Below are 21,593 nucleotides of genomic sequence, written 5' to 3' on the forward strand. Positions count from 1 at the left end.
CAATAAATCATCACATGTAAAACAGTTTTGTGTGCTCATGGCCAGCAGATACATTTTATTTACTATAGACACACATGGTGACCATTAAATGAAGATCAAGATGAAATAAAGCTCCTCTCCGACTATGTCAACTTCCATAAAAAGGAACACACTATAATCCTTCAGAATAAAGAAGAAGGGAGAGAAGGAGAAAGAAGAAGCCAAAACAGGAGGATGAGGAGACAAGATAACCGAGATCAACAATCGATCGTTGTGTTAATATGACCTAATCTCGTGACATAGTGGCAGTGTCTGTCTCTCTGACTCAAGGAGTAAAAGATGATGCTAGAAATGAAACCCTCTGTCGGAGTCTCTCTCTCTCTCTCTTCTCTCTGTGTCTGTGCGCGAGTGTATGTATATATATATTTATCCCCCCCCTCTGCTTCTTTCTCTCTGTAAACTTGTAGGGCTAGTTATTTTTCGGTAACTTACCCAACAACCAAAATCACTTACCCAACAACGGGCCTGAATCCTCGATAGCTCATGGGTAGAGACTGTACACATTGTGGATCTACTTTTTGCGACTCAAAAGTTCAGAACACTCTAACGTACAAAATATACATTTCTGGAGCAAACAATACAACCATACCGCATTTAAACCAGCAACTACAGGCTTGAACACATGAATCTCAATATAAAATCCATGAGTTTGGTTGTTTTCTGAATTCAGATCTGCCGTGCACAATCGTTTATCACTAGCAAGATTCCAAGGAAAAGTAACTCTCATACTTTGTCTAGCGACACGAGTAGTTCCCCTTCCAGATTTCGGCTGCATCGTGACAAGACTGCAATCCGACGGTCAGTTTTCAACAATATTTCATTTTACAAACAGATCACACGCAATCAATTGCAAACATTTAATCAACTTGAAGAACATGCAGCGGTTTCATACACTATTTTGCCCCAGAAAACTAAACTTCATACAGTTTTTAGCGTTGGAACACGGGTGTAAAACTTCGTCTGCTAGTCACATTCGAGGAAAGAACATTTCCTGAGCGATACCAAAACATGTACAGAACACACACTATCTGCCTTTACCGCCACAGCAGAATGACAACATAACTGTGTACTTGATTTTAGTTCAAAACATGGAAACTGACAAGAAGTGTGAACAAATTTGAATGATTTGCACGGAACTATACAACCGCGCATTAATCGATCGCCTGCGCAGGTAGACTGGTTGGGTGAATATGATTTGATCAAACTTTCGCACAAAAACTCCTCTTTTCTTTGAATAACTGAAGAAAGGAGGGATAAAGAGGTTACATACCTCGTCTCAGTGATTATCAAAAATAATGGTCTCAGTTCGCGGTCATGAAAAAGCTCGCTGAAGCTCGCATTTTTCATGATCCGCTAACTTCGACGATTATTTTTGATAATCACTGAGACTCGGCATGTAACCTCTACATATATATATATATATATATATGTGTGTGTGTGTGTGTGTGTGTGTGTGTGTGTGTGTGTGTGTGTGTATGTGTGTGTGTGAGCACGATCGCCGGGTCACCTTGGACAAACATTATTTGGTTCAATTTTCTTAGTAGTGTTATACAACCTAGAGCTTGTGTTACGCTTAAAATCTTTCGATAAAGTTCGAAGCGTTTTTGCACCTTGTGCAGTGACTGTACCTGTGTTTTTAGTTGTGCCTTGCGTTGTACTCGGTCTGCCTGTCTGTGTGACGTGACGTGGACACTGAGGAAAGAGTGTGCTTCTTTCCCTTCGGTTCTAGCACTTCTCCATATCGTCTGTCCTGCCAGTGACACGTCGTAGCACATTGTTTAGAACTCTGTTGTGTAATTCGTAGACGACAAGGACTTTGCCTTTTCTGGCAAATCTTGAACATTCACTCTACAACGTCCAGTCAGTGTGTGCGGATTGTGTCTGCTTCTGCGTGTACTCTTAACATTTATAAGCATGTCGGCACTAGTTCCAGCCGCTGGACTGAATATCGGACACTTAAACATTTATCATCTCTTGAACAAAATTCCTGATCTCTGCGTGTTATTAAATCAACATTCTCCCATAACCCATTTGTTTGGGATTTCAGAGACTAGGCTGGACTCACGCATCTGTGATGATATGTTTTGTATGGTTGATGTTATTTGATGTTGCTGTGTGATGTTGATGTCGTGTACCAAAAAGAAATAAAAACGTGTTAAAAAAAAAGAAAAGATATGTTGCGGACCCCCCGCGGGTTAGGGGGAAGAATTTACCCGATGCTCCCCAGCATGTCGTAAGAGGCGACTAACGGACTAACGGATTCTGTTTCTCCTTTTACCCTTGTTAAGTGTTTCTTGTATAGAATATAGTCAATTTTTGTAAAGATTTTAGTCAAGCAGTATGTAAGAAATGTTAAGTCCTTTGTACTGGAAACTTGCATTCTCCCAGTAAGGTAATATATTGTACTACGTTGCAAGCCCCTGGAGCAAATGTTTGATTAGTGCTTTTGTGAACAAGAAACAATTGACAAGTGGCTCTATCCCATCTCCCCCCTTTCCCCGTCGCGATATAACCTTCGTGGTTGAAAACGACGTTAAACACCAAATAAAGAAAGAAAGATATGTTGCGGATACCTCACTATTCTGTTATCCGACGCGACAGTATGGAAGTACAACATACTGGTCTTGCTGTTTATGTCCATGATTCCATTGCAAAGTTTGTTAAGCGCAGGGCTGATCTGGAAGTGAACAGTATTGAATGCCTTTGGCTTGAAATTTCTTATAAGAATTCGAATTCTTTTCTCCTCGGCTTTGTATATAGAAATCCCGCATCCCATTCAGCTTGGTCTGACGATGTTATTAATTTGATGGATAACATCAAATGTAATAATCGTAATGTTTTGTTACTTGGTGATTTTAACATAGACTTGCATAAAACCCAGACAGCCTGGCGCTCAGTTACATCTCTCTTTGGATTCCATCAACTTGTGAACACCTCAACCAGATTGACTGATACAACATCAACGTTGATTGACCACATTTACACTAATAATACCTCCATGGTGTCAAACGTGAAAACTGTACCTTCAAGCATCAGTGACCATTGTTCAATATTTTGTTCTTGGCCGTTCAAGTTACCTAAGCCGGTGCACAAGGGCCATACAACTATTGAATATAGAAGCTTTAAAACGTTTGATGAAACCAAATTCTCCTTTGATCTCAGTTTAGCACCATTTTCCTCTGTGTTTAATCATGTTGTTGCTGACGAAGCGTTGGGCGCCCTTTTAGATATATTTTATCCTATAGTGGATAAGCATGCCCCACTACGTCACCACAGAGTGAAATATCCATCTCTTCACCCATGGTTGACGGAACAGATTATAGAAGCCATGTCCCTGCGTGATTTTTACAAAGCAAACAACATGAAGTCTGATTTTAAGAAACAAAGGAATAAAGTGACAGAATTAACACGTCAAGCAAAAGCAAATTATTTTAATACATTAATCGAGGACAAGAAAGATATTGCAACTGTTTGGCGTGCTGTTAATAACATATCAGGTAAATCTAAACAGAATTCAAATCGGTCTGCCACAAGCATCTCCTCTGAAGATTTTAATAACCATTTTTTGTCCCTTGCCAATAGGCTGAATGAATCTACAAAATGCGACAGTCCTGATTCTGACATTGAAGTCTCTTTCTCAAAATTACATGATTTTTGTAATCAGAAATGTAAACCAGACGATGTTTTTTACTATTCCAGACATGGCAGTGCATGAGGTAGGGAAGGTGCTAGAAGGCCTTGAGAATAAAAAGTCCATGGGTCCTGATAAGATTCCTCCTTACTTGACCAAACTAGCTCTACCATATATTGTGGAGCCACTCACCTATGTGTATAATCTCTGCATAAAGCAAAATACTGTACCTAGTTTGTTAAAAAGAGCAAAAGTAATTCCACTCCATAAAGGCGGAAATTAATCCGACCCAAATAACTTTAGACCCATTTCCTTATTACCCATTTTATCCAAACCATTGGAAAAACGTATTCACAAACATTTGCTCGCGTACATAGAAAGCAGAAACCTTTTCCATCAATTTCAATCTGGTTTTCGAACAAATCACTCTTGTCACAGCGCCCTATGCGACACCTGGTTGTCTGCAACAAACCGATCTGAAATCAGTGGTGCTGTGTTTCTCGACTTTAAAAAAGCGTTTGATCTTGTTGATCATTCAATTCTATTGAAGAAATTACAGTTGTATGTCAGAAACAGTTCAGTGTGTAACTTCTTTGCTTCCTATTTACTTGACAGATCTCAATATACTGCCCTAAACTGTAAAATATCTACTGAGGAGATTGTGAAATGCGGGGTGCCTCAAGGTTCAGTGCTTGGGCCGATCTTGTTCTGTCTGTATATCAATCATCTGCCACTGCACATTTCTGATAGCAATGTAAGAAGTGATTTTCTTGCAGACGATTCTTCTCTTCATGCAAGTGGAAAGTCTGTTCCAGTAATAGAGTCCTCCCTTCAAACAGCTTTAAACGATGTAAATAACTGGTGTAGTGCTAATGCTATGCTTGTCCATCCAATAAAAACTAAAAGTATGGTAATTGCAACCAGACAAAAGCATCAGATTTCTCCACTCAAACTAAATCTTACTATTGGTACGCAATCAATTGAACAAGTTCAACAGCATCGCGTTTTAGGGGTAATTATTGATTGTGAATTCAAGTGGCAGGCACAATTACAGCATATTTGCAAGAAAGTAGCCAAGAACGTTTTCCTCCTATCCAAGTTAAAGCAATTTACGGACAGAAGGACTCTGGAAATGTTCCACCATGCTCATGTAATGCCTCACATTAATTATATTTCGACGCTCTGGGATGGCAGCAGTGATGTCCACTTAAAAAAGTTAGACTCTCTCTATCGTCGCTCGGCCAAACTCATCGTAAAGGATAATGCCTCAACAGATATGAAATTAAAAATGCTTAACTTTCTTCCACTGGAAAAGCATCTCAAGTTAAACAAAGCCATTTTCATGCATAAATTGTATTACGGTAAAGTGCCGATTTACATTACATCATTATTTAATAAAGCTACCTACAGATATGGGTCGGTCAACTTGATCCCACCGATTCCACGAATTGACCTGTATAAGACCAGTCTTGCTTTTTCGGGTACTTCAGTTTGGAATTCGCTTCCATCATCCTTTAAGCACTCAAAGTCATTAAAAAGTTTTAAAAATGTGTTAAAAACCACTTAATGTCTGAGTAGTTTAACGCCTTTTGATTTACCACACTTAGTATTACGTCAAAGATATGCTGTGCATTGTATGTTCTGAACATATTTTTGTTGTACTATTGCTACATGTTCAATTGCTACCAGCTTGTATTTATAATTACCTGCATAGTATGCATTTGATTTTATGAATAACCACATATGTATGCTCTTCATGCCTCATCTTCATCATCATCATTATCATCATCATCATCGTCATCATCATCATCATCGTCATCTTTATTATCACGTGCTGAAGTTTTCCGACCTCCTTTTGTTGGTTAACTTTTTAACTTTTTAATTTTTAATTTTTTAATTATATAATAGTGTGTCTATGCGTCCCAAGGACAGATTGTAAGAAAAGGCGTAGCCTTAAATCTTAATCCTTGTTAAATAAAGTTCAATTCTCTCTCTCTCTCTCTCTCTCTCTCTCTCTCTCTCTCTCTCTCTCTCTCTCTCTCTCTCTCTCTCTCTCTCTCTCTCTCTCTCTCTCTCTCTCGGTCGGTTTCCTCGCTCTCTGTCTGTCTATCTGTTCATCTGTCTGTCTGTTTGTCTGTCTCAAGGAGCAAAAGATGATGCTCAAAAGGAAACCCTCTGCTGGAGTTTACATGTACAATGAAAGGGAAGAGTGTGAGATGTGAGACAAGCTTAGCTATATTATACTGATCTCACATATATCAATCAATCAATCAATGAGTCTTATATCGCGCATATTCCGTGGGTACAGTTCTAGGCGCTCTGCAGTGATGCCGTGTGAGATGAAATTTTATACGGCCAGTAGATTGCAGCCATTTCGGCGCATATTTACCTTTCACGGCCTATTATTCCAAGTCACACGGGTATAGGTAGACAGTTATTAACTGTGCCTAAGCAATTTTGCCAGGAAAGACCCTTTTGTCAATCGTGGGATCTTTAACGTGCACACCCAATGTAGTGTACACGGGGGGAGGTTCGGACACCGAAGAGAGTCTGCACACAAAGTTATATATATGCCAAGTAACTGTGGCGTAACGATGAATAATGAGCTCTGAAAAAAATGTTTTCAAAAGAAAAAGGTATCATATTGATTGGACATTGCATACATGGCAGACAGTGTTCATTCCGGAAATGGAGAACTGCCACTTTTCCGGGTGTGAATCTCGCACTACAGGTCATCAAACTGGGGCAAGGCTATATTTGCTCCAACGCCTTGTACATTATACCGCCTTTTAAATAGTTTCGTTGATAAAAACACCTCTCACGAAAGATAGAAGTATTTTTTTGCACTTACATTGACATTTCTTGTTTTGAATTCAAATGCAAGAGAAAAGGACGGATGGCGTCAATATTGTTTTTAACACTATCGACAAAAAAGCGTTTTTATGATTTTACCTGCAATGTCTATGAAAATACTTCTTTTAATCAACCGCTCATTTGAATTATTCGTATAACCTCCTGCACGGTCGGCTGTTCCATGTCACGGATTGAAATCAGTATCATGGTTTATTAGTGTCATGACTGAGAACAATCAAGGGGATGTGAGAATGTGTAATATTGTATTGTTTAAGCCACGTAAAATAAGCTTTTGCTTGAGTTCGTGTCATCTGTATATACTGTCAATTCTTTCATATCATGTATTTTGAAATAAATTTCGTTTAAACCAAATCAGTATCAAGATCATCCATGATTTTGGATCATGTGGTATGGCAGTGTCAGTTTGGGTGGACGCCTTAGAGGGAAAGTGTTAGAGCGGATAGGCCACGATGATCTTTCGTCATATGTCAGTCTACTTTCAAGCTTGGCAGCTGTGAATTTTCTCTTCCTCGCTCTAATGTCATCGTGTTTCTAACCTAAAATGTTACCCTTTGATGATACAACGTGAGACCACAGAGGCTTCTTCTTTCGGACACTTTTAGGACGCAGATGTTAAGAAACATTGCGCGGTAGCTTCGAATTTTAACACTGCCCAGAAACTAGAAAGGCAGCTACGCAAATTATGCAGAGCACATCACAAGGAATATTCTAGTTGCTAGCAAGCAAAGTGCATAGATGTAACGGATGCTGGGGTTGAGGTCGGGCAGCATGCATACCTGAGTGGAGTATTCATTCCTCCAAGGGCTTGTTTACTATACCTTCATTGAAAATTCCCTGACCCGACCGAAAAGAAATGCAGAGGATGAGTGTGTTAGTTGTGGAAAAGAATCTCCTGCCGTACCTTTTGAGAGAATGTATGTCATGTCAACAACTCCCATACGCCCTGCAGACACTTCAAATATGTTTTGAATGTGCGAGGAATAGGTTTTGTGGAGTAGGGGGCAAACATAACTTGCCTCCCAGCTCTATGCTGACTGGCCCGGCCATGAGAGAATTGAGTTTGCGTGAAAACAATTGCTTTTCTATGTGTTGGTTTGTTTGATTTTTGTGTCCTGGGAGTTGCAGTTTGCGTTAGAATTTGTTTTTCTTCTTTGCCCAAACTTTGTTATTAGTGTTTACGTACAGACGTGGCAAGGAGGGTGGTGCCTGTGACTGTATAACATTTCTGCCTCGTCCAGTTATACTGCTTGGAGATGACTAGATACATCATCTTTTTGAGTCTGAAATGCACATTACTCTGTCTTTGTGTCTTAGTTTCTGTCTGTCTGTGTGTTCCTGTCTGTCTGTCTGTCTCTCTGTCTTTGTCTCTGTCTCTCTCTCACTCTCACCTCTCTCTCTTCTCTCTCTATTTCTTCTGGCTGTCTGTCTGTCTGTCTCTCATTCTATCTGTCTGTCTCACCTTTCTCTCTCTCTTTCTCTCTCTCTGTATCTATCCCTCTGTCTTTCTATCTGATTGTTTCTTTCTCTCTGCCTGTCTGTCTGTCTTCCTGTCTGTCTGTCTGTCTGTCTGTCTGTCTGTCTGTCTGTCTGTCTGCCTGTCTCTCTGTCTCTGTCTCTCTGTCTCTCTCTCTCTGTCTGTCTCTCTCTCTCTGTCTGTCTCTCTGTCTATCTCTCTATCTCTCTCTCTCTTTCTCTCTCTCTCTTTCTCTCTGTCAGTCAGTCAGTCTGTCTGTTTGTGTGATTGCCTGCTTGATGGTTCGTCATAGTATGGTGTGGAGCAGAGACTGTTCCTAGTTTTCCCGCTGTTGATGGCAAGACTTAAACGTTGACGAAGACTAGCAACAAACTGAAGCTCACTTTTCTCATTCATGGCCAGAATGCTGCTTGTATCATACAGCCTACACATTTTTCAATTCAGTCCCCGCCCTGTTGCTAAACCACAGAACATTGCTGTACCTCTTACACACTACTACTTTCAAGGCCTTAGCCCTTTTTATGCAAAGAAGTTTCCATCTCTGTACCACACCCTTCTTCACACATCTTGAACACGACCCAAATCAGATTTTACTCGATGTGTTAAAATACTTAACTACTTGATGGTTTTTTTTCTGTCCTACCGTTCCCTTTTCTTTCCTTTTACCTCAATGCATGGTTTGTACGTCCTTTCGTATCGCCAAAGGGCAGCTTACTCTTGATTGCATTTGACACAGACCCGTAGTCCTTTATCTAAGGGAATCTTGCTACAATCTTCGTGTGTTCATCATACATCATCTTGCCCAGGGTAAGGTGAAGAGAAATCACTTACACGCTGTGATATTAGTTGTTGTCCCCCGATCCATTTGAGAAGACATGACATTTGCTCTACCATCGTGTTCACACAAACATTGCTCGTTTTAGGAGAAAATGTGTTGTGGGTTAAATGTCTTCGTGCATTTGTCGTACGCTTTGTTGGTCTCGAAACCAGTGCCATGATCCTATTGTCAGATTGTAGTTTACTGACGGTCAGTTCAACACACTGACACAATATCCCAGACTTGTATACTACCAGTGACACAGCAAATCGTCCGAGATGGAAAAAAGTAGATTCGTTTGGGTAATGGCTGAAAGGAAGATAATGACAACATATAGCAGCCCTGACGATAGCATTTACTTGAACGTCGAAGGGACATATTACTTTTTTTTATGATATCAATAGAATGATGTCAGTCAACTTTAAGTACCTCTTGACTAAGAATTACTGTCTATCACATACTTCACGGTCGTAAAACATCAAAATAACGATTCGCAGAGAATGGGCAGACATTTCCCTTTAAATAACGGCCCATATACGTACATACATTCTGACACTATGGGCGGATAGTACGTATCTGTCTCAAAAAGTAGGTCCACATAATTCAAAACCATCGCTAACTTTCTGAAAATCAGTTTTGTCATGCCCCGCCTCGCCCTTACCCCAAAAATGTGTTCAGCAGACTTCAGTTAATGATATTAAATCCACCATGTCATAACACACAGAACAACTTTACAATACGTGCTGCGCCACATTCCATTCCTTAATGGAAATCAGAGTGCAAATTGGTGATGACTAGCTGAACAGCCCGAATTTACGTTGGCAGAATGCGGTTATGGGGTATTGTTAAGCTGACAGAATTGTGCAGACACTATCTGAAAAAGATATCTTCTCCTTAGGAGGTATACATTTCATAACCCTATATCACTTGAATAGGGCCTCTAGGGCCTCAGATGATCTGACTGATTTGACTGTTGTGCGCGCTTTTATTGTGCATATATATGTATGCAATTAGTTTGAGAGTTGAATGCGATTTCATTGCAAAATAAGGACTGAGAGTTCATGTTTTGTGTGTCCTTTACTGGACAAAAAACAGAACGTGAGGTCTTTCTAAAGAATCTGATTCATTCCCCACTTTGTAAATGACAGTCATACAAAACCAGTCGAACAAATGTGTTACAAATCATTGCAAAAGTGCATTTATTCTCCTTTTGAGACAGAATTACAAAACACACACGGTACGACAAGAACAATCCTAGATTAGTGGTTGACATAATGTGTGTGGAGCCTAGCTGATGGCGTGGTAAGTATAGTATACTTACATTACCCAAAGCACCACAAAGCGAAACCTTCAAGAATGGAGGCATGAGAGTTTGGCCCGCATACATTGTGGTATTAATTTCATTATTTCTTATTTTGGATTTACAGCAGATTCGGGCGAACTATGACAGTTTTGGGTTTTAATGAAAATCCCTTATAATAAACAAAAACCTGCAAAAACAAACACACAGGTGGATGTGAATTTGTTGGATTCAAAGTGTCCTGAAAACATCATTTGAGGACATTCGTAAAAACAGATATTTAGATCCAAAAAAGTCTTTTGACATATCTACTCTGTACATGGAAACAGATTTACTGTTTAGATAATATCAGCATCTAAAAGGCAGTCTCCTCCTGTGATTCAGCACACTGACAGTGTTAAGCGTTCTTCGCGAGGCGTGACCGTGCTTTGTAGGGCGTGACATCGCACGCTGATGGTCAATTAAGGCCCATGAAACAGCGATCATGAGAGTAAGGTGTCGTGAAGGTAAAAACTCTCACCTCTCTCGGGTTAGGGGGAAGAATTTACCCGATGCTCCCCAGCATGTCGTATGAGGCGACTAACGGATTCTGTTTCTCCTTTTACCCTTGTTGAGTGTTTCTTGTAAAGAATATAGTCAATGTTTGTAAAGATTTTTAGTCAAGCAGTATGTAAGAAATGTTAAGTCCTTTGTACTGGAAACTTGCATTCTCCCAGTAAGGTCATATATTGTACTATGTAGCAAGCCCCTGGAGCAAATTTTTGATTAGTGCTTTTGTGAACAAGAAACAATTGACAAGTGGCTCTATCCCCTCTCCCCCCTTTCCCCGTCGCGATATAACCTTCGTGGTTGAAAACGACGTTAAACACCAAATAAAGAAAGAAAGACCTTGAGAAAATCAGTTCTTGATAAGGAGGAGGTCATGAACAGAAAATCTGAAAAGGCAATGTATTAAAAGGGAGGAAGACTTAAGTGGGGGCTGATGAGAGAGTGAGAGAGGGGTTCCACTGTATCAAGTTGCTGAGGTGAGGGTAACGGGTTGGGGGGGGGGGGGGTGGCTGGGTAGGAAGTTAGGAAAGAGGGGTGGTTAAAAACTCTCACTTTACTTGCTGCGATGATGGTTACGGGTAGGTGTGCCTGTGGGTAGGTAGGGGGTTAGGAAGGGAGAGGGGAGGGGAATGACAAGACTGACCTAGAAGATACGGTACAGATGTCCTTCAAGTTTGTTATTTAACACAAAAGTTCAAGGTCGAAAAGCAAATAAACTAAACTATAACCTTCGTGGTTGAAAACAACGTTAAACACCAAATAAAGAAAGAAAGAAATAAACTAAACAAATCAGACATTTTTGGAGCAAGATAGGGTACTAAAGTTCACCAGAATGTCCTGCAAGAAGACCTTTCAGCTGTTCTCACCTTCTTTTCTGTATTAAATACGAAGTTCTGGTACTTTCTGTATCTTCCTCTGTCTCGCTCTCTCTTTATATCTCCCCTCCTCTCTCTCTCTCTCTCTCTCTCTCTCTCTCTCTCTCTCTCTCTCTCTCTCTCTCTCTCTCTCCCTCTCTCTCTCTCTCTCTCTCTCTCTCTCTCTCTCTTTCTGTCTCTCTCTTTCTCTCTCTGTTTGCCCAAATGGCGCAAAACCAGGAGGGAAGACAGGTGCAGCTCCACCAGCGTCCATCTAGTGGTTGTTTATGCTGGTGAGCGTACCCGCTCGCATGGCGATTTGGTCTAGAGAAGGTGGTTGTCATCCAAAATCTTCGAAGATACGCGTAGGACCGTTTTCAGTCGCCCAACCATAAAGCAGATCCGTCTTATGAAGATGGCCAGCTAGTAACCGAGCACTTTCTGTGTGCATGCATTTTTGATCAGGAATAATTTACATGGTTTGTACACAACTCTACTACCTTGTGCATTTGTTGTGCTAAACAATCGTTGGCACACAACCCTACTACCTTGTGCATGAGTTGTACCACACAATCGTTGGCACACAACCATCTTGGCTTGTCAAAGATGATCTCAGGAGGAATTGGGCAGTGAGTGGACACTTAGGTGTGATCTGGAAATAGACTGGAACCCCCAGTCACCCCATCCCCCTTATCACATCGATTTGCCAATGGCTAATACCTCACAACAGCTCTCGTCCAATTTCCCCCTGATTGGGATCAGCCCTTCTTACCCTGGTGACGTCCGAAATGGCTCGGACAATGACTGTGGAGAAGGCCGCTATGATGTCAGTAGTGGCAATGACGATGGTGGTGGTGGAGGTCGTGGCGGTGGTGGTGGTGGTTGAAGTCGTTCCTGAAGGCTTAGATTATTTGAGAGCCGCGTCATCCTCGTATGGGGAAGAGGGTTGACTGTTTGCGTGTCGTCATGGCTGCATGCAGATGATTCTATCTGTATCGGTTTTTCTCTCGTTCCTTTGCTGTCCTTCATTATTACCTGCCAAACAACATACCTTTTTCCGCCGACCCGAGCCCAACATGTCTCGTTTTGTATTAGTCTCATGCACACGCTCTCTCTGTCTGTCTGTCTGTCTGTCTGTAATCTGTCTGTCTGTCTGTCTGTCACTCTCTCTTTACTATCCCTGCATTATATCATGGCCTCAGTGGACCTCTCTCTGAGATTATCTCATTTGCTTTCTCTAAGACTATCCTTCGTCCAATTCTAACACCTTTATAGGAGTGTGTATAGGATTCGGTCGATGTGTTTGTTTGTTTGTTTGTTTGTGTGTTTGTGTTCGCATATAGATCTCAAGAATGAACGGACCGATCGTCACCAAACTTGGTGAACAGGTTCTATACATTCCTGAGACGGTCCTTACAAAAATTGGGACCAGTCAAACACACGGTTAGGGAGTTATTGGTGGATTAAGATTCTACAAGGACTTATAGAGGGACATATTAATGGTCAAAGGGAAATAACCTTCTCAGTTGGTGGCAGTGAGAATGGTAAGGACGGGGGTGTTTTTCCTACCTCGGAGGAATTTCTTGTTTTTTATGTGTCTGTCGTTCGGTTTGTCCATCTAGCTGTGTGAATGCCAGTTGGATGGCTGGTTGTGTTGTTTGTATTGTTGTACAATATCACGAAACGTTTGTTTTAAACTTCGCTGTAATAATCATATTTCTGACTGTTGCAGGTTTTCTGTTCCCTCCGAAGCGCACACGAAAGTCCAACGGCCTGTCAGATGACGACGCTGCCGCTGGTCACCCAAGAGACAGTTGCTATGACAACCCTGCCTTTGCAGGTCACGATGCCCTGACTGCAGAAGAAGGTCAGTAGGTCACGACATTGACTGGATCGTTGACTCTTGTTTGTGTCGTGACAATGTGTCGTGACAGTGTGTTTCTTTATGGTGTGGAATTTTACAATTGTTTTGTCGTCCTCTGTGTGTTTAGCGTGCTAGGACTGCAACGTGTGTGTTGTTGACCTTTTTATCTTTGACGTCAGTTTGAAATGTCTTGTAACTGCAGTGGCTCGTGCGTACATCCCGACCTCTCTCTGCCTGTCGATCTGTCTCTGCCTGTCGATCTGTCTGTCTGGCTCTATTTATCTCCGTGTCTCTCTGTTTGTCTCTCTGTTTGTCTCTCTCTTTTTCTCTGTCTGTCTGTCTGTCTGTCTGTCTGTCTGTCTGTCTGTCTGTCTGTCTGTCTCTCTCTCTCTCTCTCTCTCTCTCTCTCTCTCTCTCTCTCTCTCTCTCTCTCTCTCTCTCTCTTGTTCTCTTGTTTTTTGTATTGCGACACATCCGCGTAAGTGTGTCATGTTCACTAATAGTTAATTGTACTCTTGACAAAGCAACACGATTTATTGTCTCGCAAACAGGTTTATGAATACAAACTTAACGCTCAACAATATTTTATCCTAGTCAAGGTACATGTCGATATATCCTTGTTGTCGACAAGCCCTCTCTAACAGTGAAAGAGAATACTTTTTTCTTCTTTTTTTTCTCTCTCCTTTTTTTGTTGTTCTTTGGCGTTGAGTCATCCCGGCTCACAGCAATCCACAGAAGAACAGCATTCCTTACCACCAACCAATCTCATTTTTCATACCTTGATATTGATCGAAAAAAACAAAACAATTTTGGACGTCCCACGATATTCCTGCATACCTGCCAAATTGCTTGCAGACACGCTTGGCAGATTACCTTTTGACACTCCCCGTCCCCCCCCCCTCCCCCCATGCACTCCCTACCCATCCTCCATCTCCAATCTACCAATTTGCACATTTTACAAGGATACGAATGCACTCTAAAAAGAAACAATTCCACTTGCCTGCAAGGATTTTTGTGTGTGGCTTGGTTAAAGGGAGAGGTTGATCTGGTTGTGGTTTGAAAAGGCACGGGTGAGGAAGCATTTTTATGTTCAATGGAGTGCGGCTGACCTTTTTTTCCCTATCATTTTAAGCTCGCAAGAAGGTCAACATTGCAATAAAAGAAAAAAATGATTGTAACGCTAGCGATATCATCGTTGTAATGTTTGTAAGTAGCACGGGGGAGTGGGGACATTCAAATGCGCAATCTAACCATGGCATTCCCCGAATATAATGTAAGAAAAGGTGGCAGTCTTTTCTAAATCTCGAAAATATAAAGTAGGGCCGAGTATTACTCACACGCACACACTTGCATGCGCACCAATGCACGCATGCACGCAAACACACGTGCGCGCACGCTCAATACAGGCTTAATGACGTGGAACTTTTTTTAACGTTATGTTGACTCGAGAAAAGAGTATCTGACGTCAGGCCGTCAACGAAAGTAATAGGGGAAGATTAATATATCCCATTTACCTAATAATTCTTTTTTGAAAAGGTTAAGCCTGGTTAAGTTTGGTGAAACTGGACTGACTCACCGAAGCATTAGAAATGCAATTGACCGTGACTGCCCACTTTAATGTGTACCGCCATCAAAGGAAGAACATTTTACCCTCGCTCTGGGAATGTTAGATAAGTGGACCCTGTGATCTTATGTTGGTCAGTCTTCTTCTGTCCGTGACTAGTCTCGACCTTGATCATGCGTGTGATTAGTGGTGTGTGTGTGTGTGTGTGTGTGTGTGTGTGTGTGTGTGTGTGTGTGTGTGTGTGTGTGTGTGTGTGTGTGTGTGTGTGTGTGTAACAACGAGTTTAAACTATATTTGTTCTTTTGCAATTCGTCATACTTACTTGACCACACGCGTGGAGAGCTCGAGTGACCTCCCCCACTTCCTTTCTCCCCCCCCCCCCACTTCCTTTCTCCCCCCCCCCCCACTTCCTTTCTCCCCCCCTCCCCCACTTCCTTTCTCCCCCACCCTCTCCTCACCCCGCCCCACCTTTCTTTCCTCTTCCTCCAACCTCTGCCAAGGTGGCATTAAATACGTATCTTTGTTCTCCCACGTACATTTATTGCTGACCTGGAGCCGATGTTGATCATATTTAATACACAGCAAAAATAAAAGATGTATCTCATATGTAAATATCCTTTGATGTAGACCTGGAACACGCCGTTGGACAGCATGCCCTCTGGATAAACTATTGCCGAGAAGACCACAACGCCGCTGTTAGGAGGACACTGGAAACAATTAAACGGACGAACGGACATCTCTCTCCGGAAAAGGAGAGATAGGAAGTGACGTCATGAATAATTCATTAACAGGAAGTTGAAAATATTCTGCTCGGGACATGCTCAGAATTAAAAACCAGTCTCTGCTCGCACCGCATAGTGTGTAGGATGTTTGGTGATGCATTAACATATTTATCTTTGCGTTGGGGCAGACCAAAAGGCTTCATTTCTATTTTACATCCACTCTGGTACACGCATTTCTGTTTTGAACGGGAGAGTTCAGAGTTACGATGACCAGATTTAAAAAAAAACAAGCACACGTCTTGAAATGTAACTTACTCCATGTCCAAGGATATCACCTGTCCTCTCCACCTTCAAGTTCATTGTACCTGATTGGAGGTGCCATTTATATTTACTCAAATACTCAGATTTCTCAGAATGAAGGTCGCAACGAGGGATAGAAAACGATGCCTTCTCTCATAAACCATCATCATAACAGAAAAAAATACTGTGACTTTCACATCAAAGATTCTCAAAGAAACACAAAGACGACATCATTTTCGGCGTTCTTTCCATCCCGGATCAAGTTTCATGTCATGTCAAAAGCTTGCACATTAATGGCTTACGGTGACAAACCGAACTCACAAAACAACCTGCCTTCGCGAAGTAGGAAATGTGATATGTGGTTATCTCCCTGTTGTGGTTCCTATCTACGTGTTGACGTGCTGCTGTACATATAATAGGTTCGTGACTTTGTAAAAGTCTCAAGTGGTGTCATTGACAAATCAACGACAGAGGTTGCATGTTTGCACGCAAAATGCAAGTAATATTATGTGCTATGGAAACTTGAACGGAATCTTGATCTAGCTGATGGAATGCTGTGAATGCTATCAACTGTGTGAATCGCCTTTAATCGTGTTAGTTCGGCATATAAAAGACATCAATTCAAAGGGAAACATTTACATATAAACACTCGCACAGTCGCCCTGTGAACACAATCTCGGACGTACGCATATTACACGCACAATAACCCAAGTAGACAGACAGGTAAATGGATAATCGTACAGAGACAGACCGACAGACGCGAATGCACGCACATACGCACGCACGTACGCACGCACAAACGCACGCACATACATATTCGATCAATAAAATATGTTGATACGAATCCCCACCTTTCAGTGTGCACCCACGTAAAAAAAACACTTTCCTTTTTGTCCTCAACTTCAAACACAACCGTCTGTGTTTAACAGCAGGCAATGTTTGCATCCCGCGGATTTCTGTTTTCATTATTGAGATTGCTTTTCGCATATCTGTCCGCTCAATCAGATATCACTGAAATACAGACTGTTTTGTGACATCAACATTCCTATCTGTGCTGTGTGATGAGCATTGCTGTCAGTTTGTGTTTTTGTTCAAGTCTTGTAACTTGTGTGTGGTTAATGCGAACAATCCTGCTTGTATTTTGTTTGTCTGCTTGTTTGTTTGTTTGTTTGTTTGTTTGTTTATTTGTTTGCTGTTATTTTGTTATTGCTGTAGCGCCGTATATATGGCAGCTCGCTTTCCCCAGGGAGAAAGCAGCCCGAATTTCCATGAGGGTAACCTCACTGGACTATAAATCTTATCCAGTCCAATCCAATCCAATCCATTTTGTTGTATTTGCTCTTGGCTGCGAGTTATTTCTAGTATGCTCACTGTTAGCAAGTGACAACAGACATGTCGAGAAAATAGATATAAACATTAGCTGGCAGGCGAATGTTCATATAATTTTTGAGAGATGTCTGTTATCATTTGCTAACAGTCAGCATGTTAGATATATAACGGTTATATTACCGGCACGTACTCAATACGTACACATTCTTTTTCAACAGCCTCGATTTATAATTAGTAGAATCTGTACCAGCCGGTCACCATCATCAGCCCGTCACCTTGAATTTTTAAAATTGCTGTGATCAGTTGTCGATCATTACTTTTCTGCTTTGCTGTCGTCGCCCTTCGCTTGGTTTAATCCTTAGCACTGTCACCACCTTTGTACCGTCGTCGTCGTCGTTGTCGTCGTCATTATTAGCAATGTCTTTGTGGTTTCCTCCTTTTCTTCGTTCTCGCCCTTTTCAATAATTATCCTTTTCGTCTTGTTCCTTCACAACATCAACATCAGTATCGTTGTGGTCGACGTCATCGTCCTCACTATTTTCTTTGCCTCGTTGTCGTCGTGGTCTAGATATCATCATCATAATTGGCATCGTCTTCTTCATTAGCATCGTCGTTGGGCTTTCTTTCTCCTTTTCGTCTTGTTACTTCACAACATCAACATCAGTATCGTTGTGGTCGACCTCATCGTCCTCCATATATTTTCTTCTTCGTCTTCTTCCTCCTCCTCCTCCTCTTTCTCGTTGACCACGCACTGCTCTTCCATAAGTTCAGCCTCCATATTTTTCTTTGACTTCGTTTCTTTCTTACTCTCCCTCCAAATTCTTGTTGTCATCAATGTCTCCACCATCAAAAGACAAGGGTAGTCATTGTAGATCTCTTGCGCCATGATTGGCTCAGGACTATTGATTACGTCGCCTTCGGCAAGGTGCATGAATTATTCACTTTAACGGCGCCGGACAACTTAGGTGGAAACAAGCTGTCTGTATGTCTGTCTCAGTGTCTGTGTGTGATGAACACACGTGCGGTACGCTTCAAATGTCAACAGTGCCCGCATTCACAGGTATCTGTGATTGCATTGTCCATACAAGTTGTGCTGGTGATTAACAACTTTATTTTAAGTGAATGACCTTTGATGGAGATGGGTGTTAGTGCTGAAAATCTGACGTGAGGGCGCGTAGGTGTTAAGATATATAGCAGTATCTTTGGTAAACAGACAAGTAGACAAACTAACCAGTATAAATAGCTGCTAGGTTACAGCAATATGCTGATATAAGGTGCTAAAGCACTAACGAACAGTAATAGTCTTCGTGCAGACAAACATGCATGCAAGGATTTTTGGCCGCGCAAGTTGAAAAAACGCCTTATTTCAATTCGCCGAAAACCGCCTTAAATGCTGTCTTAACAGAGTTGTCGAACCTTTTTTAAGGAGAGGCAATAAGATGTCGCAAAGAATTGCATTAAGCTTCCGAAACTTACCTTAACGTTACTGGCTGTATTGACAAAACAAAATCCCTGAGAAAATAGATCCTAGCAACACCCCTGTGCTGTATAATTTATACACGCGTCCCACGTAAGATGGCACACATTCAGTTCACGTTTTTCCCATGTCCTTTCTCTCCGAATTATTTTTAAACGCACATCTTGACGTAAACACGGTAATACGGCAATAAGCTTGATATTACGGAGATTTAAGAAACGAAACGTTGGGACGTTTCGTTTTGAAGTTGTGGTAAACGTCATTATTTCGGGGGTCTCTCGCTGGAAAGGTGAAGGTCAACTGAAACGGAACGTGGAACGTCAAAACGCAGTCACGTTTTCCACCCCCAAAAAACGAACAATATTTCGTCAACTTTTGTGAGTATTTTTGCACACTAACAGTTTTATTTGTTGGCCATTTTATGCATTGCTAGATTCATCAACCCTTTCACAGTCTTTCAGCGCTGAGAATGTGTTCATTGGAGGTAGACAACTGTTGTGAACTGAAATATTTTGAAGGGTGCTGATCCTGGTACATTTATCCAACTTCATGGTGAGAAAGCAAATGGCGAAGCAGAAGTAGGTCATCGCATCGAATTTTTATTCTGGCTTCGTATGTGATCAGGTGCATGAATTGAAAAATGTGAAGCTCTTGTGCGTGCAATGCGAGTATGTCAATCCTTTATTGACTCGTGGAGTTGAAATTATGCCATGCCCAGTCAGCGGATCATATCCTGCCATGCCCGGCCTTTCATTCCGAAACGAAACGTGAATACATCTAAATCTTGTCTGCGGCCTATGCCGTCTCGTTACACGTTCCGTTTCGCGGGGTGACTCATTCACCAAACGAAACGAGCTGCAAAACGAAACGTGCTGTTTCTTAAATCTCGCTAACACCTTTACATTAACGTTCATAAATGCGTGCAGACTGTTTGGTTTTATCCGGCATCAAAACCTCTGAGCATGAATCATCACATCAAACATTGATAACACGCCTGTGCTTCAATCGATATGCAGTCATGCGTGTCCTCAGCTGCACTTATGTTAAGTCATTAACCTACATGGCTTAGTGTCTTTGCACTGATAGACAGATAGAGTCAGTCACACAGGCACAGAGAGAGAAAGTTATGCGCGCAAACACGTTCACAGACACACACACGGGCACACACACACGGGCACGCACACACACACACACACACACACACACACAGACACCCACACACACAGACACACACACACACACACACACACACACACACACACACACGCACACACACACACACACACACACACATGGTTTACTTGACTTATACGCGAGTGTCAAACTTCATTACTTTCAACGCTGATATACATCATTGATGTTGATAATAGGTAACTAATTACTTGCCGAGTATCACAGGGTGATATCGTGTCTCACAGTGTGAATGTCCCTTCGTGTTACTTCCAAAACCTCCAAATCAAAAATGCGCGTCAAGTGTATTGTTCAATTGTCTTTTGTTTGTTTTTTCAAAAACAAAAACAAAAAAAAGAAATAGTAAAATGTAGCCCTCCCCCCCTCCACATCACACTTGTCGCTCAGTCTGCCCGTTTTTCTGTCCGTCAGTTCGCTGGCTCTCTCTCTCTCTCTCTCTCTCTCTCTCTCTCTCTCTCTCTCTCTCTCTCTCTCTCTCTCTCTCTCTCTCTCTCTCTCTCTAATTAATCTCTCTCTCTTTCTTCTCTGTCTCTCTCACTGCATACCAGCTCTTTTTTCCCTACATGGTTTTTTTTTTTTTTTTTTTTTTTTGGGGGGGGGAGGAGGACTAAATAATACTTAAGCCAGTATAAATCTGCACCATTAATACTGTGTGTCAGGTAAGAGAGAAAGAAACGTCGCCTGAGAGGATGCGATCTTTCTTTGTGACGCGCTGAAGCATTACTAGTAATGATATGCAGCCAGCTTTACACACAAAGTTAATGAAACACCGCTCGTTCAAGGTTGACTTCCCCCGCCACCAGTGTAAATACTTGCCCAGGGTCACAGGTGCACGTACCAAAACAGTAAAAGCCAGGGGAAAAAATGAAAAGGATAGGGGAAGGGCTCCTAATATGGACCACTTTTTGTTTCATGCTGATAACTAGCTTGTTTTCTTGCGAAGAAGTATCATTTTGTGTTTGGTAGTCCTTCTCTCTTATGTTAATCGTTAGGCCTAATTAGAGTGAAATAGCTTTGATAGACATTCAGTAAAAATTAAATACAGAAAAAATCACAAAGGGTCCATATTAGGAGCCTGGGCGCCTAATATGGACCAGTGAAGCGGCCTTCACGAATCACTGTAAAAAGCCCCCTATATTTCAAAATAACATGATACAACTTATTGTACAAGTCAGCCTAATTAAAATGTGCTATAGATTTATCTGTTTCGGGATGATGAGAGCATTATTTGAAGCACACCAGGAAACTAAAGAAGCTTATCAAAAACAGAGTGAAAATAAGTGAAATTATCAACTTCCACGAAAAGAAGACTTTTTGTTGCATTTGTTTTAAATCTCGAGGGCTAGTTATAGGTTATTTCCAGCAAGCTTCCTAATGAATTAATGAAAATAGCCTTTAGCTTTTATTTTCTTCGATTTGTTGAAGGTGGTCCATATTAGGGGACTCGCACATACTTTGAGATTTTGCTATTAATGTTTGTTTGCAGTAGAAACTCGGGGTCAACACTCCTAAAATGTAACAAATACGGTTTTAGCTGTCTTATAATAGCAATGTTTGTGTGATAAAAGCTTTGGCTGTGGACAGAAACGAGTCCGTTTTAGACGGCAA

At 41.5% G+C, this 21,593-nt stretch overlaps 1 protein-coding gene across 1 annotated transcript in view; it reads left to right on the plus strand.

Moving 5' to 3' along the window:
- Window positions 1–21,593, plus strand: part of LOC138953967 (streptococcal hemagglutinin-like) — a 113,343-nt gene that overhangs the window by 62,278 nt on the left and 29,472 nt on the right. The window contains exon 4 of the mRNA XM_070325985.1: window positions 13,271–13,405. Within this exon, the coding sequence (XP_070182086.1) occupies window positions 13,271–13,405 (135 nt within the window). The remainder of the gene's footprint in view (window positions 1–13,270; window positions 13,406–21,593) is intronic.

Source organism: Littorina saxatilis, linkage group LG17 (assembly GCF_037325665.1).
Source record: "Littorina saxatilis isolate snail1 linkage group LG17, US_GU_Lsax_2.0, whole genome shotgun sequence".
NCBI classification, from domain to species: Eukaryota; Metazoa; Mollusca; class Gastropoda; order Littorinimorpha; family Littorinidae; genus Littorina; species Littorina saxatilis.